At 35.3% G+C, this 25,029-nt stretch overlaps 2 protein-coding genes across 2 annotated transcripts; one reads left to right on the forward strand and one right to left on the reverse strand.

Annotated features, from left to right (window-relative positions):
- Positions 1-3,551: 3,551 nt before the first annotated feature.
- On the reverse strand, positions 3,552-12,588 carry LOC135681544 (endoplasmic reticulum lectin 1). Its single transcript, XM_065196071.2, has 17 exons — positions 12,131-12,588; positions 11,236-11,340; positions 10,562-10,648; positions 10,200-10,277; positions 9,744-9,789; positions 9,312-9,379; positions 8,768-8,908; positions 8,369-8,451; positions 8,126-8,182; positions 7,773-7,836; positions 7,427-7,606; positions 6,608-6,667; positions 5,773-5,820; positions 5,242-5,288; positions 4,828-4,905; positions 4,219-4,294; positions 3,552-3,721 (listed from the first exon to the last, which is right to left on the reverse strand). The coding sequence occupies exons 1-17, from the start codon at positions 12,335-12,337 to the stop codon at positions 3,635-3,637; spliced, it is 1,512 nt and encodes a 503-aa protein (XP_065052143.2). The 5' UTR covers positions 12,338-12,588; the 3' UTR covers positions 3,552-3,634.
- A 520-nt stretch (positions 12,589-13,108) lies between these two features.
- LOC148958707 (alpha-(1,6)-fucosyltransferase-like) lies at positions 13,109-19,097 on the forward strand. Its single transcript, XM_089111839.1, has 4 exons — positions 13,109-14,906; positions 15,255-15,431; positions 17,012-17,162; positions 17,769-19,097. The coding sequence occupies exons 1-4, from the start codon at positions 13,813-13,815 to the stop codon at positions 18,075-18,077; spliced, it is 1,731 nt and encodes a 576-aa protein (XP_088967965.1). The 5' UTR covers positions 13,109-13,812; the 3' UTR covers positions 18,078-19,097.
- Positions 19,098-25,029: the final 5,932 nt, after the last annotated feature.

Genomic DNA, 25,029 nt, shown 5'->3' on the forward strand with positions numbered 1-25,029 from the left:
ACAGTGACGACAGCAAGCGCCTAATAACAAGGGCCTATCAATGTTAATAAGGGGAAGAAGCAACTATTGAAACTTATATAAACTTTCATCATGCCGAACTCTGCAAAAGGCTCCAGCATTAAGAGAGGGTCAAGCTTTCCTGGTATAATAAGTACACAGTATTTTGTAGTAAGAAGTCGACTACCCTTACTTCTACAGCTGTCCACGATCCCACTAACGAAGTACTTGAAACAAGCGAAGAACAGTGTAAGCTGACTCTTTCCTGTATGTTCATATATAACAAATCATGAACCGATCCATCGCAATGAAGACTTTAACTGGAATGTATTGTTTCATTAACGAGAACAGCAGACTAAGTTAAAAAGGGGTTAGAAGCCGAGTTCGGTGATAGTATCCCCTTCCTCGCTGTCTCGTGAAGCTCAGGTACTTAGAAGTATGAGGCACATATAAATACCACAGTTACCAGCCTTATGGAGAACAGAAAAGAGGAGATAGGCAATTTGCTTTGTTGTTGATTTGGTTGCCACCATTCGATCTACAGTTAGAATACCGGACACTTTCAGGAGGCTTGCAGCGAAGTTGCTGAATGAATTACGGACACAATACAACTGTGTATATATTGCATTCGAACATGCCGATTGGTTCATCAAGAATGCAGAGAACCATTTCTTCATCAAATCGCCAAACATAAAGATTCCTCCTAACTTCGTTTCGTTTCTGAGGAAAAGACAGAATAAAGAGCGGTTGTTTAAGTTGGTTAAAGAAGTCTGGGTTCGTCAAGGCTGTCATTTAGGGAACAGAGTGATCATTTTTTCTCGCAAAGGGAAAAATATATATAGATATCGCTGCATAAATATCACTAGCTTAAGTTTGCTTCCTTCTACATCATGCTCTCCAACAAAACGAAGGTCGAGAAACGATTTGCGTTCTTGTTTTGGAGATATATTAACATCCCTGTTATCTTGCTTGCTAGGCAGGAACCTCATTTCTAAATATTTATTGATAGTGGGACAGGTAAAAATAGAATAATCTTCGCTCTAGCTGCTTGTGAATTATCGGCCTTTCAAAAAGAAGCCCCGCTTGGCTTGCATGCATTTAGTGGAAATGACTATATTTCGTTATTTTCATGTAAGAAGAGTGTGTATATGAAGTGGGGCTGCTCGATGTCCGGGAAAGCAGGTAGGTAGATGGATAGATAGGTGGGTATGTAGCTAGGTAAGTAGGTAGGTAGAAAGGGAGATAGGGAGGTAGGTAGGTAAGTAGATAGGGAGGAAGGTAGAAAGGAAGGTAGGTAGGTAGGTATTTTTTAGAAAAAGTTGGAAGCTTATGCAAGGCACAAAAGCATTCGTCACAACTTTCGCAAAGCTAGGGACATCAAGTAATCCTATAAATTATGTAATTGAGGGTATTGAAAGGTTTACGTGTACGTTGTTTGGAGAAAAGAGATTATCGTCTGTTCATGATATTCAACGGAAAAATTTTTGGAAAAATTTTCAAGGGGTCAAAAATCACAGACTTCTCTTTGCAGCCACCATGCAAAAACAGCCTTTTGAGATACATCAAGCGTTGCAAATTACATTGCACATATGTGCAGACAAGCCTCTTAACCAATGATAGAGCAAGAAGGCTCAAGTACACCACGTGTGGAAAGGTGACTTTTCTAATTCTGTTTAATGAATTTCTTTCGCAAAATCCAGAGGATGTTCGAAACTACTTAGATCTTTTGAAACTACAGGATTGGCTGCATGCAAATAAACTTTCCCTGCACGTAGTGAAAACGCAGTCACTTGTTATAGGCTCTGGTCCAAACATCCGTAAGATCGAAAGCCAGCCTGATGCTCCACCATCTTTTTCTTTTTCAATAGGTGATCAGAACATTGAAATGATCACCAACACAAGATACTTAGGTGTTCAGATAGACAGTAAGCTCAACTGGGACAAGCATATCGATACTATCAAGACCAAGGCTAATCGAGCCCTTGGACTTATTAAGTATTCTAAGAAATATCTTCCATCTGACATCCTCATCAAAATGTATAGAGGAATTGTTGAGCCCCATTTGAGCTACTGTTGTTCCGTTTGGGGCTGCTGTAATGAATCAAAGCTTGACGTGTTGCAAAAAATCCAAAATAGAGCTGCCAGAATTGTAACTAGCAGCCCATACGATGCGTCTGCTGCTCCGATAATTCAGAATCTTGGCTGGTTAACCATCAGAAATCTTGTAAGAAAGGAGACAGCCACGCTAACTTACAAATCTCTAAATATGCTTGCACCAGACTACTTGAGAAAAATATTCGAAAAATGTTCGGATGATAGAGAACGGTTTCTGCGTTCATCAGAAACTGATCTCAAGATACCGCTGCTAAAAACGATAAATGGCCAAAAGGCTTTTTCTTATCGCGGTCCAAAACTGTGGAACAGTCTAGAAAGGGCTACAAAATTGGCCCCCTCCTTGAAAACCTTCAAAGAACAACTATAGTCGGGGACAACTTTTATTTCATCTTTACGTTCACTTTTTATAGCCTTAGTATTATTAAATATTGTAAATTAGGTTTGATTGGTAAATTTCTTCGGTTACTAGTATTTTAACATAGTTATTAGCTCTTATTTTAATCTTTTAAACAGGTCAGGTTGAAAAACATCTATATGAACCTTTAACCTGTATAAATATTATAAAATGAAAATTATATTATAAAATGAGGCTTACGATCTTGTAGAAGTGGAAGACTTAAGAAAAGGCATTGATATGTCTGAGGATAAGGATGAAGATGAATAATTTTTTAGGTAGACTTGATAGTATTCAAATATATTGTAACAGTAATGTTTTCTTTTGGAAAAAATTTAATTTTTTACACCTCTCTTAACCCCCTAAATTCTAAATATAGAAAAACACTTTCAAATATCAGCCAACAATCATAGATATAGTCAAAGAACATATCTATCTTTATCTTATTGAAATTTATTGAGGAAACCAAATTTGTAGCAATTAACCCCAAAATTTGTCTTTAGATCCCCCATATCTCGGGAAAGCCCCCTTAAACCGTTGATCAACACCCAAATTCGAAATCTACGCAAAAAACTGAACCAGAATAGATTGGTCTCATAAATTCTCCGTTCGGGTGGTGGTGCTCCCCTTCCACCCTCTGGTCTATGAGAACAATAAGAGATGCAATGGAATATGATTTTTTACCTGCTACAATGTCAGCAAATTTTTCACTACCATTTGTTTGTTTGCTTGATTTTTAAGTTACAAGACTTCGAAAAATCGTAACTAATAAGCACCTAATATTTTATTTATCAGGCACCTAAAATAAATATCTTGTGTAACTGTAAATTAGTGTGGAAATATTGAAGACTTTACGTTTTGGCTCAATACACATTTGAGTATCAGTTGAATTTCATCACATGATGAAAGATTCATATAATATTGGTCGACAGACGAAAACCTCCAGTAATGCTTTCAGACAGAACTCTAAAATGCTCTATCATCAGTCACAGAAAGCCTTATTCAAGAACAACAGAGATGTAGAAAACCCAAATAATTCTTCATATGTGCTATTTTGATCTCATTATAGCAAAGAAGATTAGCATAATTTATTTTAATATTGTTCACAAAACCTAACTATTAAAAGTTCTATTCGCTTTCTTTCTTCATTTCAACTTGAAAAAGTCCTTGTGCATCAGCAGACTCAATGAATGGACACAGAATTGGTGACTCAATCTGAAATTGAAAGAATAACTGCATGAGCTGTTTTAATTACAGAAGGGATGAGTTAATTGAAAGAAAAGCTCATGGGGCAGGTTGTTGATTATTTTATGTAACTTTGTAGGCAGTGGCATATTTTATATTTTAATTCCAAAAAGCATGTCTGACAGAATTTTATATTGGCTGACCTATTCCAACTGCCCATCTTACAGGCAACCTTGATAATTAAACACCATCAGATTGCTAATAAAAATTGAAAATTGCTCTGTTATTAAATAAATCTGGTATCTTTGTGCATTATAAAAACCATACCCCACTTCACATTTGACATTATCCCTAACAATTTCCAAAAATGAAGCTTTAGTTGGACTACAGCCCTCTGCCCCATAAACCATGGTCCTCCTATACCTGTATAGAAGGGGTTAATCTCATGTTTTATCGTGAGCCTTAGCTGGCTGAAAACAGTCCTAAACCAAATTAAACTGTGCAAAGTCAAAAGACATCAGACATACCCCTACAATGTATTCACATGGTTTTGGTTCTAACATGTAAATTGATATCTGCTGACCCAACTTGTCTTTTAGGCACCTGTAACATAAGATGCATGATAATAAAAACCTCTATAATAAGAATGTGTGATAATTGGAATCTTTTTTAATAAAAGCCAAGTTAATCAATCAATAAGTAAAAAACAGCTAGTAGACAGACTGACAATTGGTATGAGAGGAAACTAAACAAGCTTGAAGGGTTCCAAAAGCATAGTTTGTATGGTATAGCTCCATTCCGGTGCTATTTTCCATTCAGGTGCTATTTTCCATTCAGGTGCTATTTTCCATTCAGACAGAAAACAATTTGCAGTTACGTAATTATGTGACATTTCTTGATTTCATTCTGATTTTTGGCATGGTTTTGCGAGCTTTCCTATTTAACTATTACTTCCAAGTACACGATTGCTCTCTCTTTTAACTGATCCTGTCACCCCTATGCCATGAACAACTTCTAGCATACTAGCTTCCACCCTGGTCGCATTTTCATCTTTGGTGATGCATACATGCATCTCTTACATGTTTTTAGCTGTGTTTTGTGAACCTAAATCTAGGTAATAAAATGAAGGTACATACGTCAGTTTGACTTGAGCTTTCCTTGGTTTCCCTGTCAAGTCACACACATCTCCATTTGTGTACAAATGAGTAACATGCCTGTAAACAAAGCCAGAAAATTTTCAATATAAAGAACTTGTAATTACTATGTGATATTTTTATTTTGAACATTTTTGCTTCTGTTTTCGTGCAGAAATTTGTTTCTCTTGTTGAGAAAGTCATCCAAGGTTATCATGCCCAAAGGCTGTTCTTCCTATCCAAGATACTTGATATGCAAATTTTCCCAGTGGTATTTTCAATGGCCTCATTTAGAAAAATAGTAATTGGAGCTTAGGAACTCTACTCTTGATCTTTTCTGCTATCCTGGACATTACATCTTTGATTGTTGTGTACTGAAGCATGGCAAGCTGAAATCACTCAGGAAATGATACTTACGATTTTGATGCAAAGTTCTTTTTGGTCTTAATCCATTCCTCATGTTTCTATAAATTGAGCAACGCTGTGTTAGAAATCAAGCTGCCCCAAAATCAAGAATAGCATCATAGGAAGAACTTTATAGATATGAAGAACTTTTATAGATGGGCAGATATGTGCTGTGTAGAAAAGAATTTTTGACATTTCCTTTCAACTCTATAAGACCGCATTGACATTTGAAAGAGATGTACACAAGGAAGACTTGGCCTCTCTGTTTAAATCATAATCTAAGTATCCCTCTTGAAATCAGACAAGATCTGGATGTTTTCTTCCTTTTGGTTACTTTGTTGAGTTCCATTGCATTGGAGCATGCTTACATTGATATTAGAATATTAGAAGAACTTACATTTTTTCCATTCAAAATAAGACTATAGTTACAATCAGTCTTTTTAGTTGAAAGTAAATATTGGCAAAGTATTAGCAAATGCTCTGCTAACACTGCATCTAACAAACATTATGACAAAAATTTAGAGTAGCTTAACCACCAATTACCTTTTTGTCCCAATATCCAAGATAAATCATTGTTTTTCCTGATGGCTCCTGAATAATATTTTAGAAATTAAATTACAGTCTAAAAACAAATGATTAAAACAGCTGGCATTGAAGATTCTTGTCATCTTGCCAAACGAGCTGTGCATTTTGCCAGACTGAGGGAAAATGGCCATCATTTTTGGTTTGCAGTTAAAGGTGAACTGACACGCAAAACTGTTTTTTGATATAATGCAGAAAATGATGCAAGGAATCTCAGTTTCAAGTTTTCGGTTAATTATGATTGTCCATTTGGACGCAATATCGCTTTAAATATCATGAAATTATCACCAACTGCTTGACCATTGTCTGCATTTCATCTGACCCAGTGCGTGTGATGTCACAAACACCATGTTTTATTCCTTGATTGCAAATCACGCACGAAAGTTCATCTTGTTCAGTTACTAATCGAGGAGATCTATGTAGCCTTTGATCCAAGGTATATGAAAATTCAAGGCTAATGAAATGTAGGAAGGATATGTGTTGGCTGGTACTGCGTTATGATGAGGGAATTCAAGTTTGGAATGAAAAGGCACTGTTAGCTGCTCGAAGAAATTCTCAATTCTGAAGTCAATCATGCAGACGAATGTTAGAATTTTTTCGTTACGAATGTTAGATGTTAGAATTTAGCAAGTTTTTTAATAAATTTAAAATATTATTACTTTGATAGATATAAATAACATTCTAATTCAAATAAATCACTATATGGTAAAGTTGCAATTGAAAAATAATGTATTATCAATTCTTCAAATTTAATCAAAATTCATGAAATAAATGCTGAAATAGGACTCTGTCAAACCTGATGAAATTGCTGCACATATTTTCCATAGCAAAATTCATATAACCACCAGCCACTGCCCTAAAAAATCATTAACTCTAAGATGCTTGATCAATCAGCTAGAATGCAAGTGTATTCATTTATTTTCATATACATATCTTTTTTCATATAAGTCCTGAAATGAGGACCCTCTTTGAAAGAGTGCCCTGCTCGAATGAGCAAGTCCCAAATAAAAAAAATTTATTGAGTGCCCCCTCACTGAGTGCCCCATCCCTAAAGTAAGCACCTGCATATTTCTTTTTACACCATATGATCTGTAGAAATTATTAAAAACTAATGTGCAGCCCCTTGAAATAATGAAACAAGCAAATGAGCACCCTGATTGCATGAGCATCCCACTCGCATAAATGCTCTCCTTAAAGGAGTGCCCCACTTGAAGAAGCACCCTGCTCAAAGGAGCGAGCAGCCTTATCAAAGGAGCCCCCCACCCTTCAACTGTTGAAAATTTAATGAGAATCTAAGGTGCTTATTTCAGGATTTGCAGTATCCATTTTTCATTTTTTTCATTTTTCCATTGTCTGTTCCAGTTAATCTGTTTTCATATCAAAGTTATAGTAACAGAAGGCTAAAACAGTACATTTATATTGTTTTCATAAGAAAATGGAGTTGAGGTAATTGGACCAAACTTTTGACATAATGTCAAATCAGAGAATACCCAATCAAGCTTCAACTAAGTGCCTTTTTTAGTTGGAGGTTAGTAGGGAGTGTTTGATACAAATTTAAAATGTTTTGACTTGTTTTCTTTTACATTTCTGTACTACTGATGGGTTTTTCACTCACCCCTTGAAGACAATATTCACCACTCAAAAAGTCCTTGGTTAGTTGGTCATCAGATGTTGTGGCTTTTTTCCTTTTCTCCACAGGTAATTTCTGTTCCACATCCTGTTTTTCTCTTTCCCCAGAATCTTCATTTTTTACAGATTCTGGTGTCGAGTCAGACATCCATGTTGTATGCTTTATCTATGAGAAATATATCAAGGAGAAACAAATTACTATTTATGTACAAATAATTTGGGGTTCTAGAAATCATCAAATAATAATTTGTAAATTTCTAGGTCGATTAATTGATGTCATTCTTCCTGCAAAATAAAAAAGAATAAAGTGAATAAGAATCTAAAATACACACCTCAGCTGAAATGTTTTCTTCTTCTAGCGAATTCTCTTTTGAGTCAGCTATTCGACTTGGTCGACTATAAAGAAAATAGGTACAGACATCCTCAAAGGGAAGTAACAAAAAAGGGAAAGATGTCCTATTTTTAAAAGATACTTCAAAGTTACTTCTAGGAATTATCCTTTTATTTTAATCGAGTGATTTACTTTTTGTGCCATGACATGTTTTGCAATAGCAGTCATGCCTTTAAACACTTTTCAATGGTGGATTTTTGCTGATTTTTGCATGGTTTTTAGGCTTTTAGACCCCCTATGATAGGCCCTCTATATGTTTTAATGATAAAACTTTTAAGGTAAAGATTTTAATACCTTGGTGCTCCTTCTAAAGGAAGACAATGAATGCCATTAACTGGATTGTCTTTCATCCTGTAAGAAAAGAGCTTTTATACAGTACTTGCAACATGGAATTCTCATTTATGGTTTGGTAGTACTTCATTGTTTAAAAAATAATGATAAACCAGCCAGGGCCGCCCTGGGGCAAATAAGATAGATTAGGCTCCTTGCCAGTCTAATCATCAATAAAGAAAATACTAATCGTCAGCAAATACTCACAAATAGGCTGGGTTGTGACACAATTCTGGTGTCAAAATTATAACCTCATATTCACAGGTTGTTGTCTCTTTAACGCTAAATACCTTGAACAGAAAGGAAAAAAAGAAACTGAAAAACACTAACAGAGCAGATTCATAAAATTCCAAATACTTTGCACTCTTAGATTTTACAAAACATATTTGTCATTAATATCATTTCCATAAAGCTTTGGTTATATTGATAGAAATTTTCTTCTTTCCAAAATTCCCAAATTCACACTGAATAGGATGCACTTATTCATTTATTGTGGCTGTTAATCAAACCTTTCTATTAAAAGTTTTTACATAATCAAGAAAGCTTTTTGAAGCTAGCAGATACAAAAATTTCTCCAAATAGAGTCATTAGGTAGAGATATTATACCTCATTATTTGCAGTTGCATGACATATGTACAAGATGTCAACACGTCTAGGCTTGTTGTGTTTTATGTCACATGGTGTTCCATTATCCATTGTGAAATTGAAGTATGGTGTCAATCTGCCATCTATCTCCTTTTTTGGAATCTAAAGTAAAAAGATAGGCCTTGGAACTAATGCAAAGCAAACTAGTTTAACTGTTGTTGTGCTGTTAACCCTAACACCTTTCCAGATGTTTTGGTGGACTTGCTTCCTAGAGATAGAGAGTCTTTGATCGTTTGCTGAGCTGAGACATTAAGAAGCTTCCCTTGCTAACCCTTTCCAAGTCTCTCTGCCAACTTCATGGGCAATATCCCACAACTCGTCTTTTTTCCCAGATGTTGCAAACTATGGAGCATTATATCCCTTTTTCTCCTTGGTTATGTACAACATATTGCTCATTCAAAACTAAAACCAACAAACTTGTACTCATTTCACCCATTCCTTAGTATTTCTATTTTTTCCTTGTTGGGGTTTTGCTTACATCAATCAACTAATATAATTATTGTACCTTAACACTTTCTGTCTCTTGCTTTTCATTTGCTTTTTTATCATCTGTAGCAGCTTCCCCTGGATCCTCTAAGACACATGATTATATGAATGAAATAATACTATTTATTAATCCTTTGCAAGAATGTTTTTCAAGCCAGAAAAACAGCAATGGTGTAACCAAATAAAAAAAAGAATCAGTATTCACCTAGCATGTTACTGATAACCCAGACAGTACCATCGTATTTTTCCTCAAAATTGAATCAGTTCTCAAATGGTCAATATCTGAATTGGATCAAATAGATCTTCAACTAGGTCAAAAATATTGTTTATTTCTGAAGAAAGAGTGATCTGGAAACTAACCTTATGAAAATATCAAAGCAACAATATTTGATACTCTGTTTTTCAAATGAAAACTCTCATTTTTAAACAAAGATACTATGTTTAGGTGTACCTGTGATGACTTTGCCAAGGAAATACTCTTGAACTTTGGGCTTCTCCTGAAAAGAGTGAAGAAAAGTACGAAGTGGAAGATGATCTTGTCTCAATTTTGGTTATCTCAGTCTCTGCCACTGAATTACCTACAATTGCATTATCTGATTTCTTGTACTCAGTCAGCATTATTCTATGTTGGAAAAAATGTTCAATAATTGCACATAATTACACTTGACCACCACTTCCTTCCATCTATCTTGCTGCAGACTTTCATTGCAACTTTTGCAATGTAGAAGTAGCTTACAAAGATAAATTGGTTAGTGGAGAATACAATTCATCCACTTTTCATTTGGTTGACTTTGGACAATTTGGCCTTATACTGCAATCATCAATGCCTGCACTGTCAAAGTTTTTTCAAGTTGAAGATTTTGAACAGTCTCTGGTCAGTTCAATGTAATAAACCAATGTTTTTTACCTGCCCTGGAACTTTTTCCTCGTGAAATTGTCTCACATGTAAGCCATGGCAAACTTCATAAGTCCAGTATGGTTCAAGCTGTAAGGGACATGACACTTATGAAACTATTCAATTATCCGGCTTATCAAGTCATTTGTACCAGTTTGACACAAAACATTAACACAGTTTGTTAAGTAAAATCTATTAAGTTGAATTAAAGAAATCTTAACCAAGCCAACAGTTATTTTCAGTAAATTATGAAAAGAAAATCAAAAATGTTTGTTTTTTCACAATTAAAGAAATTAATTGTGATAATGACCTGTTTGTTTAATACCTTAATAATTGTAGCATACTGTATGTAATGACAAAATGATAAAACCAACCCTATATGAACATTTCGTTCCTTTTAGAGTAAGAACTCCAGATAAAAGATCTTCTGCTTTTGGCCCTCTACTTGTTTCTTTATCGTTCTATAATTGAAATTAACATTCATTATAATTATTTATCATTGATAAAAAAGGGCTTATTGTAATTTGCGAAATTTTGGCGAAATTTCGTTACATGAAATCCACCTTTTATACCTGAAATCGAAGCATAAACCAATTGAAAGTGATATATAAACCGTGATAACAATACATGATACAGAAACAGTGATAGCAATACATGTGAAGGCTAGGAAATACTGTTGTTGGCATAAATATATAATTCTCTTTCTTCTGATATTGTCATACCAACTCATCCTTGGCTACCACTGCCTCTCTCCATCATTGTATCCTTCAATGTTTCATGGCATTTTCTCCATATTCAAATAATGGTTTCTGTTTGCTTAGGCTTTATCAAGAGCTTTTTTTTACATGCAAACTTTTGCCATAAATTGAACTGTGCAAACAGATCAAACTCACAATGCAAAAGTTTACTTGCAAATCAAAAGCATTGGCATGCAAATTTTAAATAAAGAATCCCATGTGATTTTTGGATTGCCAGTGAAGTGGAAAACGGCATTCAAACATCTTCCAGTAACAAAATTGCTTGAAAGAGACAAATCAAATTTACAAACCCCGTTTGATTTTCTTTTTTTAGGAAGAAAGCATCTGTAGGATTCTTTATCTTTTGTGTTCATCACAATGCTTTCCAGGTTTTGCAAACTGCTAAGTATAGTACTCTGCAAAATACAAATTAAACAGTGAATGTCTCCTGTAGAACTACCAAATACATACACTACCTTCAAAATACTCCAAAATAAACAATTTACAATTTGTCAAATATGGTAAGCCAATAGATTTTGCCAAAGATATGGAAACTAAAAGAAAGTTGAATGCTTATCAAATTCAAACAAAAATATATGGATACTGTACAATCAATGTCACCTACAACTGGCGCAGAACACTTTTTATTGCTTTGCTTTTCTTTTGATGCTTAAATACAAAACATCACTTGATACATGATAAATTCTCAAATAGATTTCTTCATTATCTTATGCAACTTTACAAATATAGCCGAAAATATACAACAACTTTTACACAAAAGTTAATGCAAATAACGGGCATGTGTAGATTGTTTGAAAATGTAGATGTGTATCATTATTTTGTTTGGGGATCACAGTGCATTGGCATTGCCGAGACAACACGTTTTTTTGTCTACACTTTTCTGCAGTTTTTTCAGAGTCATAACTTTCTAAATATGTGGCATTGCTAATGTGTCTGGCCCCTCCTAATATAATTGTATCCATTTACCAAAGAATCTGGCCATTTTAGACATTTTTCTCTATCAAGTAAGATTAGAGCCATTCAGTCACAGCAGGAAAGGACATACATCCCACAGTCACCCCTAGTCCTCACTGAAAATTTGACTTTTCTGAAAATTCGTCAAATTCAACTGATGCCACTGCTGCTTTAAAATCTGCCGTCATATCATATATTTCTGTAACATAGGAATCCTAGAAAACACCAAACCTGTGTATCAGGTCCAAGCCATGATATCTCAAATGCATGTTTGTCATCGAATTCTGGCGTATATTTTTCACATACAATACTATCGAATGTCACAGCTAAAAGGAAAACAAAGTATGCTACATGACATCCGCTGCATTTTTGCAAAATTTTCCTTCTTCTGAATTTCTGTGCAGCTGACAGTTGCTTAAGACTTCTTCCAGATGTCATATTGGTTTATCTATTCTTCTGTAAATTTTCACCTCATCGAGTCAGTTCACTTTTGTCTTCATGATGGCGTTTTTCTCCATACTCCTAAACTAGACACAATGATTGCAGATATATTTTGAATAAAATACTCCCTCTTATCAAAACATCAGTCGTAAATAATCTGTACAGAAGGTTAAATGATATATTGTTTACAATTTTTATGTACTGCCCAAAGATACAGCTTACAGACACGATACCAACCTCGATTTAAAATAACAACAGCCTCGATGCGACTGGTTGAATGAAAACACGCCGAAACGACAGGTCAGAGAAAATAAACACACGAGAAATCGTTTGGCCGAGCAATGTAATCCAAATTTTAAAGCGAAGTGAACTAAATAGCATAAAATTACAGCAATAAAGGAAAAATTACTATAACTTTAAGACTTTGGCCAAAATGTACCCTGACAAAAACATTCTTAGTTCGTTTTCTGAAACTATGAATTATAATAAAGTTTATTTTTTTTAATTAACAATGTCTGTGAAAATGTCGAAGATAGCTTGTGTAAGATTTTGTGCAAACGATTAACTCGCGCGATTAAAGCTAATTTTGTATCTCATTCTATGAAGAGGACGATTTTTGAACTCCTCGAGCTAAAGCAATAAAAAACAAAGACCTTTAGACCAAATTTGACATAATCTATCAAGATGATTGTACAAATTATTGATTTTGAAAGAAGCTTCGTTTAGGTAGAAATTACAATGTGATCCTTTCTTAATATTTCCGTAACACGGGCTTTAGAATAATCATATAGAAACAAACGACACAAGAGGAAGATTGTAGAAATGTGATAGAAATGTTGATTTGTTTTTATATGATATTGATTCAGCCGAAATATGCCAAAGATACTGTTTAGAAATTTCGGTAAAAGATCGGACTATGCATAATAAGTGAACAGTGTAACGTGGTTTCCTGGCACCATTGCAATTGAAAATATATCTCAAAAGCGAAAAGTTGAGTTTTGTAATAGACTAAATTTGAAACTCAAAACGATTCTACCAAGAGCCAAGTTTTTAACACAAGTTGGTAGCATTTTGATCTACCACTGGTACTTGTCAAGGAAAGGTCAATAGGTAAAGATAACCTACTACCAGCCTGCAGTGTAGGTAACTTTTGTTTATGTGGTTAGAGTTGCCTTTATGGCTTTCAACTGTATGTTACAACTGCCGGAGAAAGGGTGAGCGAATGATAACAATGACTACCGCAGGAAGATTAATAGGACCTTATACTTCCTAATCAAAGAAGCCATTTATCATAGATTTTGTTAACTGTTCATGGAATGCTTACTTTCTATTATGAAACTCGTCGATCATTAGAGCCACAGACAAAATATTTGCTTTCTTCCAAGAAGAAATTGCCTTTTTCTGACTCTTTCAATGCTGAGTGTCTTGCTCTTATCAAAACCATGATAACCACTTTCAAGTGAGAAATTACCATGGCGGGAAAAAGATTATTGAAAATCCTCTCTGGAGTAACATTGACGTGGCTAATGATTTTGGTATACATGGGTATGCATCTGTATCAGCTTGTAGAAGAATCACAAAAAACTTTAATGGCATTGGAGGAAACGAAAGTCGAGGCAGAAATACTACGGAAAGAAAACATGGTTTTGCAGAGAGAAACAAACAGTAGAAAAGTGAGAGCGATTCATGATGACATCGAGATGGCTTTTAAACACAAGGACAACAATAATGAGAGGAGTGATGAACACAAGTGGATTGATACATTAGTGAATAAAGATATTGTAGGTTCTTTTGATACGAATAGAGCACCTAGTATCAAATATGAAATTTCTAGACGTAGAATAGACAATTATGTTAGAGAAATGAATTATTTTCTAACTGATAAATTCGAAAAGCTTAAGAAAAAGGCAGGTGATGTTTTTCTGCTGTATGGGTTTGAAAAGTTCAAAACAGACGTTGAACAGTTATCATTACATACAATTCATGAATTAGAGATTCTTAGAGATCTTGACGGCATGGGCACTTATAGAGAAACTATGCACAGAAAACTGTCAAATGAAGTACGACAAAGACTCAATAAACTGCAAAACCCCGATGATTGCAAAAAGGCACGCAGGTTAGTTTGCACTTTAAACAAGGCTTGTGGATATGGTTGCCAAGTACATCACATAATTTACTGTATGATAATGGCATATAGCTCGAATAGGACCATGGTTATAAACTCACGAGGTTGGAGATATTCAAAGAAAGGATGGGAAGGGACATTCTTGCCTGTGAGTGAATCATGTCGTAATGTTGGCTTTGGAAGAGTGTACTGGGGAATGGCCTATAACACGAAAGCGCTGATTGCACATCTGCCAGTAATCGACACTATCTACCCAAAGCCAGACCAGCTTCCACAGGCAGTTCCGCGTGACTTAGTTGACAAAATTATCAAATTCCATGAGGTGCCTTTTGTTTGGTGGGTTGGCCAGATTTGTGCCTTTCTCTTTCGATACCAGCCTTCAATGAAGCAAAGAATTGATGAAAAGAAGAGAAGAATTGGTTTCAAATCGCCAATTGTTGGGTATGCTTACTTCTAGCATGTGATGTTTTTAATTTAAAGTTAACGTCTTCTATGGAAATTTGCAGTTGAAAATAGAAATGCTGTATAAATTTATGTTCCACAAACTAACTTAAAAGTTACCCTGCTTCCAAGTATGAAGAATGTTTGCTCCGTTTATGGCTTTCAATGCCAAACAATTAAGGCTACGGTCCAATAATTGTCAGTTAAAAATATGATTCAGCTCATCAGGTTTTTTGTTATGAATCTAAGCTTACATATCTAGAAACTCTCTTTTCTTCCATCCACCTTGTCATCGAAAACTGTACTGGATAAAAGAGAATCATACGCAGTGCTTTGATATTCTGGCAGGATACACGTAAGAAGAACTGACAAAGTCAATGTTGAAGCAGCACACCATGATCTTGAGGAATATGTAAAATGGGCTCGAAGATATTTTGAAAAGCTTGAACTGACAAGGAAGTTAGATGCTAGGAGAATATATATGGCCACAGATGATCGAGGTCTTCTTACTGAAGCAAAAGAGAAGTAAGTGTTATTGAAGCCTTTTATTTCGCCAAATTCATTTAATTTCCTCTAGCTAGAATAAATTTTTCAATCACGAGGGATCTTTATGAATATAGACCGAATTGCTGGAGCATATGCGCTGTCTTTTTTTAGATCAAATGAAAAATGTCCTTTGACTTTGAAAAGCATTTTAGCTATGTAAGGATTCTAAAATTTAATTTTATACATCGCTGAATGGTAAAAAACATTTCTGATGCGATTCATATTAATCATAATACTATCCTATCAATCGACATGACAGTGAACATTGACACCTAAGTTGAAAATGGCCTTGAAGTTCTCTAAAAGACTTTATCTTAGAATGAACTCATCAAAGGCTTTGTTGAAAGTTGATACTGGGTTTGCTTCGAGTTTCATCCTCTGATCTATCTGATTGTACAAGAAAGTCGTCAAAATGATCTTCTAAATTCAGATAAAGTAATCAATGTCACAAAAATTCACAATATGTCTTTTTATGGCCTCGAATGTCCATAAAAATATGGTAATAAACAGTGTCTCTTCCTATTTTTCAAAATTGATCGATTCCTTATAATTATTGCTAAGAACACAGGAAAAATATCCAAATCTTCTCACTGGTATTTCCGAACAGAAGAAAATAGTGACTTTTATTTATTTTTTGTTAGTTGATTTTTCAAGTTCAATTCATAGCTTAAATTGAGTTGAGTTTAATTCAGTTTGAAAAATCACCCATATTTCTAAACATGGTCAAACTCCAAAAGAAGGAAATCAACCTAAGGTCTTCGAGCTCGCACAGACGAAAATTCATTGCCCCATATCTTGAAACGTTAAAAAAGTCCTGTTTCCTTACCTGAAAACGAAGATTCCCTGCTTGACCAAAGATGAAACATCTCTACAGCCGAGCTTCTAACTAAAACCTTCTCAGTGCTCCTCTGTTTTGAATATTCTGCCTCTTTCCCGTTCGTCATTACCGTAAATGAACGATTCGGAGCCATAGGCACTGTATTTTTTCCAAGCTGCTAGGTTAGGTGATTGTTTTGACTGGGCAATTATACGTCTATTCAGAGCCATAGGCACTATATATTTCCAAGCTGCAAGGATAGGTGATTGTTTTGACTGTGCAATTATCCCTCTATTTGATATCTTTTTCTTTATGAAAGAAGGCAGGTGATTATTCGGAAGAGTGGGGGGGGGGGGGGTATCAAAACCTTTTTGTAAAAGAGTGGGTGCTTATTTGGTCTGGGCGCTTGTATGTGTCTAGTACTTAGCTTGAGCTTATTGGTGTATAGAACAGGATGGTTCTAAGTTGCTTCTCCGATTTTCATGCTTAATGTGATCTCAGGCACCGGAACAGTGCAGCTCTGCCTATACGACATACATCGAGCACTTTATGACAGACCAGTCAACAGTAATTTCTATTAGCATTAAGCTTATGTAGCAATAAACTGGTAAGTCAAAAATATTTCATTTGGTGTCTTAGCGTGAGTGGCTTATGTCCTTTAGTGCATAGAAGCATCTAGACTCACTTATTTACGGATCTTTGGTCACTTCTGTTATAGCTATACACAATTTTGCTTTTCAAGGTATCCAGATATCACCTTTGTTAGTGACAACGACGCTTCAAAGCTTGCTGATCTCGACCATAGGCATAGCGAGCAATCGCTCTATGGAATCATATCGGATATAGAGTTGCTTTCAGAAACGGATTATGTTGTTTGCACTTTTTCGTCTCAGGTATGTTGACCCATCTAATCTAGCATCATCATGCTCAATTTCTCTACTCTTTTTTCATGAAAATGAATTGCTGTCTAAGATAAAAAGCAAGAATCAGCATTGCATGAATGTATCAATTTCAAGTTTTCATGTCGATCATCCTTCTCTTTCACCATATAAAAAGTAAGAAAAACCAAATGATATCAAAGTTCAAACCGATTATTTTGGCCACCGCCATCTCATTCCTGTCACCAAATATATTGCATTTAGAATTTGCAGGGAGAGGACAAGAAATAACTTCAACAGGCTTGTAAATTTTGCTCAAAACTGATTCGATTTCCGTGTCAGCATGCATCACACGATTGACCGGTTACAAAGTTACAATGACAATCAATCAACAACCACAGTGGCAATTATCATTTATTATACATTTATTCTGTCTTTTTCCATAAGGACGCTACCAGATAATACATTAAAATATTTCATGCAAAATACGTAATTTTCATGTGGGACTTTGGAATCATATTACCAATTTTTTTATGTATCCATGGTGAATGAAGACGGCAAGAAACATAATTTATTCAAGTGAAACCAAATCTTTGATGACAGTTTTGTGTCTGCACGTAGGTATGCAGACTGGCATATGAGATCATGAACGGAAAGCACGTTGATGCATCGAGAAGATTTCAGTCTTTAGACGACGTTTACTACTTTGGTGGTCAAAATGAGCATAAAGTGAGGGTGAAAATCGCTCATAAGGCAAGAGACAAGAGTGAACTCGACCTGACAGCTGATGAAGAGCTTGCCATTGCAGGAAATCATTGGGATGGTTATTCAAAGGCCTTTTCACACACCAGGGGAAGAGAAGGCACATTTCCTTCTTATAAAGTAGAAGAAGTTGTGAATTTAGCAGATTTTCCAGTTTATAATTTGTAGGACTATTTATTAGCTAGTTTCAACAAGTTTATTCTCTTCTATATTACCTTAGGTTCCAATTAAACTAGCTATCAGCCTTGAAGGTTATTTTTTGGTATTTATTCTATTTTCCATGTAATGTTTCCTTTTCTAGATTCCCTTAGGTTTAGATTTAATTCTCTATTCACTTTTGCAAACTATCATACAAAACACTTTCTGCTTTTCATCCTTGGCAGGCCTCATCCGAAACCATCTATCTGCTAGTTTTATAAAGCTTAGATTTTTCTTTCTAGACATCCTTAGAATAAAATTTAACTCCCTATCAGATATCTTGACAATACTTTTTACATTCTTTCTATTTTGTCACGTTTGCTGGCTTTATCTCGAGCAATTTACGCAGGCCCGGTTTCAGGAAATTTTGTTGGAGCAAATTTAAGATCTGTGAAAAGTTTTTCTCGCACGAATCTAGCATAAGAGATTCCAGACGGTCCTGGAGATTGTCTCAGATGGTGGCACATGAAATGAAATAGCAACTCCTCTCCTTCCCTAATACTTTGAAAGTGAAACTCTATCAAACTATTTTTCACATCTGCACTGGTTTTAATAATGAATGTTTATGCTGCATTTAAAACTGACACAGTTGAACCATTTTTTTATACTTGGTTAAATTTCAACCAATCAAATGCATTTGATTTGTTGGATCGGTCAATTAGAAGGCCCCTCAATGTCTTTGAAAAAAGCAAACATGCTATAACATATTGGCTTTTTCGTCTGACACTCCTCTGAGCATAAAACGTCCGAATAAGGGTCCAAAAGAACACGATGAAAAATATATACCCAGTTGTTGATCGAAATAGCAATTAGGAAAAACGCAAGCACAATATCGGTATGGTTGTCCAATTAGTGCAGCGTGCCTAGAAACGAACTCCTTTTGTCTACGCAATGGCGGCTTTTTCGTTTGTATGTAGATCGATTCCAAAACTGCTAGATGGAAGGACGACCGGCCTCTGCCAATTATCTGAAACATGTCGTCATTATAGAGTTTTGCACAATCTGGGTTATCTAAAAGATGTTGACTGAAGGCCGCAGAATCACTTGTTTTAACAGTATTTCTAGACCTACAAGATCGAGAAGGCTGTTCTCTTTGAGGGGCAGTTTTGTTTCTTATGTTGGAAGGAAAATGTTTTTTATCCTATCCCCAAATCTTTGGGTTGTGCGTCCTACGTAGCCAAAATCACACTGGCACGTAAATTCATAAACAACAGGACTTTTTTGGTGGGTAAGAGCGCAATCCTTTTGGATGGATGGAAGGGCTCTCCTAGTACTGTAAACAATAAGGGGATTTACAGCAAAGAAATATTCTGTGATGGCTTGCTTAATCCGATTCTCGAATCGCAAAGAAATCCAATGTTTGTCTCCCAAACCCGATATCCAAAAGTCAAATCGGTCCTGACCAATCTGACACCAGGGTCATACCGATCTAGGGAGAGTCATATTGGTCTGGGCAAGAAGAGTGAATTTGAGGCTTTATAATGGTTGCAAACGCACCGAAGGCGCTCTTTTAGTTTCTGGTAGGCCTACAGTTGCTGGTTTGAATGTTTCCAAATTCAGATTCAACAAAACTAAATGTGTAAAAGCTTCTTTGACTTTTAAAATATGTTTTGGACTAAGCCAAAAATTTGGCTTATTTTTTATCTATCTGGGTAATTCTCCAAATTGGCTGAATATTTGAATTTTTTAAGCAGCCGTTTGTTATTCCTCTGCTTTAATTGCCTCTAAGGGGGCACCTTTTTGTCGATCATTTCCTTTGTAAAGTAAAACGGAGAAAGTGAGGTGTCAAAAAAAATTCATTCCAAATGGTGTTCTTTGTTGCAGTTTGAATCGGTTTTATCTAAAAATGGCAATGAATCACTTTCTTCCTTTTCAAACGTAAGCTGGAGGGCTGGGTATAGGCTATTAAGGTGTTTTAAAAAAATATTCCACTCAGCCTCTTCTTTGAAAATGGTATATGTGTCATCCTCATTCACATACCGGAAAAGATATCAAGCTTTTGATCGTAGTCGAATAAACGGTGCAAAGTATCGGCGCATATTTTGATGGTCTCATTCAAAGGAACATTTGTGAAAAGACTACTAATGTCGAAAGAGCATATGAAAGATGTTTCGTTTTCGATGTTCAAGCTTTGCATGAACTCAGCGAACGTAAACGAATCCTTGATGCAATGTTTTGAGTATTTTTGACAAAACAGGGTCCAAAACTTCAGAAAGCCACTTAGTCAGTTCGTGTTATGTTGAACCAATCATAAACAAGATGGGTCTAAGTGGGACGTTCGGCTTGTGTATTTTAAAGAGGCCATACATTTGTGGTCGTTGAGAGCCCGTGGGTCTTATCCTATCATAATATTCTTTCGCCAACACTTTTGAGTTGATCAGTTTCAACAATTACCAAATCAAATTCCAGTTCCAAGAAAAAATATCAAATTCCAGTTCCAAGAAAAAATATCAAATTCCAGTTCCAAGAAATAAGATCAAATTCTAGTTCCAAGAAATAAGATCAAATTCCAGCTCTATGTGCCAAATATTTTGTGCCTTCGAGCATTGACATGTGCGAATCGTTCAAGGAGATCAGACCATTTGATTTGGCTTCAATGAGTTCAGTTTTTCTTGACTTACTTTTTTTCTTAAGTACTGAAATTGATCAATGGATTTAGGTTTCGAAAATGATCTCTCGGATGTGGCAACCGTCAATGTAATTGTTACAAACAGAATGAATGATTTATCTACATAAGCACGAAAAAACCGCTCCTGTGTAGACAAAAGGAGTTCGTTTTCACCGTAGGACTCCACTGGTAACATTCTAATAGGCAAGCGGCACTGATTGGTCAACCTTTACAGTCATGTGCTCGTGTTTCTGATTGGCCTATTTCGATCCACAACTGGGTATACATATTTCTTAGCGTAGAGTTTTCGATCTATGTTCTGATGTTTTAAACTCTGAAGAGTGTCAGACGAAAAGCTTTAGTTTACTAAATGTTTGCTTTTTTCAAAGCCATTTACAAGTTTTGTACCACCAAAAGAATGAGTGATTTGTACACTTCTGGAAAGCATTAACCCACTCTGCTTTCGAGCATCATATTTACATTTTCCAGGACTGACTCTTAGTCTGAAATTTTAATTTATGACCTCCTTTGCAAATGAAGAACTTAATTCGGTCTCAAAATTTCCGTAAAATCATCTGGATATGCTGCATTTTGGATATGCTACAGCTTTTACAGTGACAATCTTATCAGACAACTTATTATTTGCCAATGATTTAGGAGTAAAGAAACCTGAAAAGGTGATTTTAATATATTTGCTAAACTTGTGCTAACATTGCCACAGTAAACTTTGGAAAATCTGCGCTGGTTGTTCTGGCTGATTCTGGGTTGCTCTTGGGTAGCTATGCATTTCGATTTTGAATTCCCATTGGTCGGATTATACAATAGACTTATTGTTCCGCCGCAGAGCGTTTTGTTAACTCTAAACGGTGGAACGACTGAATTTTACGAATTTTTTTTAATCGGATTAGCATTATTCGTTTTGATTATTTTTTTCGCAATTGATTTCGAGGCCAAGATGACATGATTTGACGCGTGTTAAAAGTACAGATTTTACAGCTTAAGACTACGTTTCTGAAGAATATAAAAGATAATAATAACAATTAGATATTATTAAGTTCACAATTTTGAGCACTGAAATAAAGAAGATTCTATTTTTCATAGATCTAGTAATTTGAAAGAGACAAACCTCTATGCATAAACCACAGTTACTAAAGACCATGAGTTTGAAATGTTTTCATTGATAAACAGTAATCCCAGTGATAAACATTAATGTGTTTAGTTTGTTCTTGAAATGCTCTATTTTTCAGTTTTATCTAGACAAACATAATTTTCTGGACTCATCAACCAAACGAAACTAAATTACTTCACCCTCGGGGGATCAATTATTGCAGGCATTGTTTTTCTTTAGAAATGCATAGAAAAAAGTTGTTAAACTGTCGACAATTATCTTTCTTCTTTGCGCATGCCCCAGAGCCCTAGCACAGGTCTTGCAAAAGAATTTCAACAAGATGAAAGTGAAGGCGAGTGTAAGTGTTTTCATTTTGTTGGTTTTTCTTGCTACGATATGATATGCTTGTATGACTCCATTAGAGATATTCAAACAATAGTGCAGCATTGATAACTTTTTTCTAACCGTATATTCTGATAGAAAATTTGTCAGGAATTTGATTCATTCCTCCTAAGAATTCAATATGCTGGGTGTCATGTTGGCAGGAGTGCATTTCCTGACCCTGGGCGACCTGTGACCTGATACGTTTATAAAGTAAATAACCTTCCGATGTGTATGACATGAAGCTGTTTGTATTTTCCTATCAGGAATCAGGATTCAACAGTTCGACCGGTATCTGACTGATTGCTTCGTAAGAATTCGTTGCAATGGAAAATGCTGTTTAAAAGACACAGGAACTGACACCAGGAAGTGTTGTGCAAAAATTGAACTTACATTTACATTTTACGGCGAATCTGATACTTTATATGCATAATGCATCGCAAATAATGAAATTAGGAGCAAAAACTTTTTGAGGTGAAAAGGTAAAGCTGACAGGAGCATGAAATTCATTTTACTCATCTTCTGTAATCTGCTGTTGTCTTTTATTCTATGTGGAAGTGTTTTGCATAAAATAAAAGGAATCCAAATCTTTAAATTTATGCATCGAAATTAAAAAACACTTTAGAAACAATGAGCATGGAAACATGCCGAATCTTTTAATATCGAAATCCCCAATAAAGATTCATTCTCTCATCTGCTCAGCATTGATTTAGAAAATGCCAGGCAATTCGAGTCGAATCAAATGTTGTTTTTATCGTTAATTATCACATTTCCTCACCACTGGTAATATTTTTGCAATTTCGTTTCGTCTTTGGGAGATTGGCTGATGGCAAGATGAAACAAGAACATCGAATAAAAATTAATCAATTTAAAGTATAATTTTTTCTGTGAAAGCAAGCTTTCGTACTGGTAAAGTCATCCACCAAATTCCTTTCAAAATTAAACAAAATCAGGTCAACTTTGAAGAAAAGGTTTAAAAGAAACGGAAAATTGCTTAGCCTGCCACTGATGTCAAGTATCCTCCTTGTATTATTTTAGCATGAAGGTGTTAAAAAAGCGCATAATGATGACACGTGGTAAAAACTAACAACAACAACTCCTGAAAACTGCCGCTGTTGTCATTACTGAAAATTTCGCATATCACCGTATTTCTTTTGGCAACCAACCCTTTTGTTGTTATTAGATTTATGGAAGAATTTGATGCGGCGTTTAATAAGAGATGAGTTTGTAACAAAGTAAAAGACCTTGTGAGTTGATGTTCACACATTATGGGTCTCCATAACTCAAAAACAAAATCTAAATTAAGTTGCATAAATCTTCATTTGCGTGACTAGATTTCAAGCACTTCTTTGCCACTGCATTGATTAACAGTACCATATCCCCGGTTTCTTGAGGCTCTGCCCAGCACTGACACCAAACCCAGGGTTGGGTAAAGTAACACATTTCATCAAATATTTTGAACAAAGAACGCTTTAACAATGGTAGATGACGTCAAATCAGCAGTAAAGAATTAAAATTTCTTAGATATTTACCGTTTATAAATTTATCTAGAATATCTTTTAGCCTAAGTTCTCTTTGAAATATTAGACATAAAGTTTTTGGGGGATAAAATTTGGAGGATAAAATATTGTGCAGGAATGATATTTGACTATTTTGGTAATAACTTCTTCTGGCAAATTTTTTCTGCGCTTTCCCCCGGCAACTAGTTACAAATTTTGTCCCAAAGAGAAGAAGGAAGGAGGAAATTTGTAAAAAGGTAGATATCCTTAATATAAATTTTTTAACATGATAAATTGTATTTTGCCATTTTTCTTTTTCTAAACGCAAGGTAGTCTTACTTTTCTATTAGAAACCAAGGGCAGCATCTGCCGGAAGTATATAGGGTCGAAAGAAGACTATTCGGGTTGCCCTTAAAATTTTCAGTTGCCACGCCCTCTTGAGTACTGGAATCGAACATTTTTTCCAAAATTTTCAAAGTAAACAAGGACGAAAAAATTATCTCGTTGTCACCTTTATTGTCAACATATCATATGATCAAGATGTGTTCTTTATATGCTTTATAGTGAAGGCTGTCGATAACCAACACTTTACTGATTTTTCTACGATACTTTCAAGCACTGTTCGCCATATCACGTTTTATACTGATCTGAAAAAGTTTTTCTAACCTTTAATCAGCGTTGCAGCTAGAAGGGAATAACTGACTATCAGGTTCAAAATTACACAACTCATATCCCCATCCTCCCACTATTTTCTCGTCGACTTTTCATAAAAAAAATCAATCATTAGAAAAAGTGAGGTGCACATGTCTACCCTGTGGCTCCGCTCCTAGGAGAAACTTTTCTTGCATAATTTTTGCTAGACAAAATCCTTCGATGCATATAAACTTTAGTTGATTGATCTAAAGTTTGCAGAAAAGGCTGGTGTTTCCTAGCAACACTGTTGTGTGAAATCTTTTTTTGGTAGATTTCTGTTGCTAGGCGACTGGCTATGTATGAAGCATCACTACCAATATAGCTAAGAATAGATTTAAAATCCCATTTAGGAAGGGAAGCTTAATTTGCTTAGCTTTCCGTGTGTGTTAATGACGGTCCATCATATTTATCAATTTGTTCTTCTCTTCCACGACTTGCTAATCGGTGCTTCGTTTATTTCTTAAAATAAACCTCTTTGTTTTCATACTTATTGCTAACGCAGATAGGCAAATGCATTCAACAACTCGCACATTTACGTATGACTTTACTTATAAGATATGTTTAACCTTAAAATCTATTTTTTACGGGTGAAGTTTTATCGCATCAATTTTTATGTAAATAATGATTTGTTCA

Source organism: Rhopilema esculentum, chromosome 12 (assembly GCF_057945365.1).
Source record: "Rhopilema esculentum isolate cy_ngs chromosome 12, ASM5794536v1, whole genome shotgun sequence".
NCBI classification, from domain to species: Eukaryota; Metazoa; Cnidaria; class Scyphozoa; order Rhizostomeae; family Rhizostomatidae; genus Rhopilema; species Rhopilema esculentum.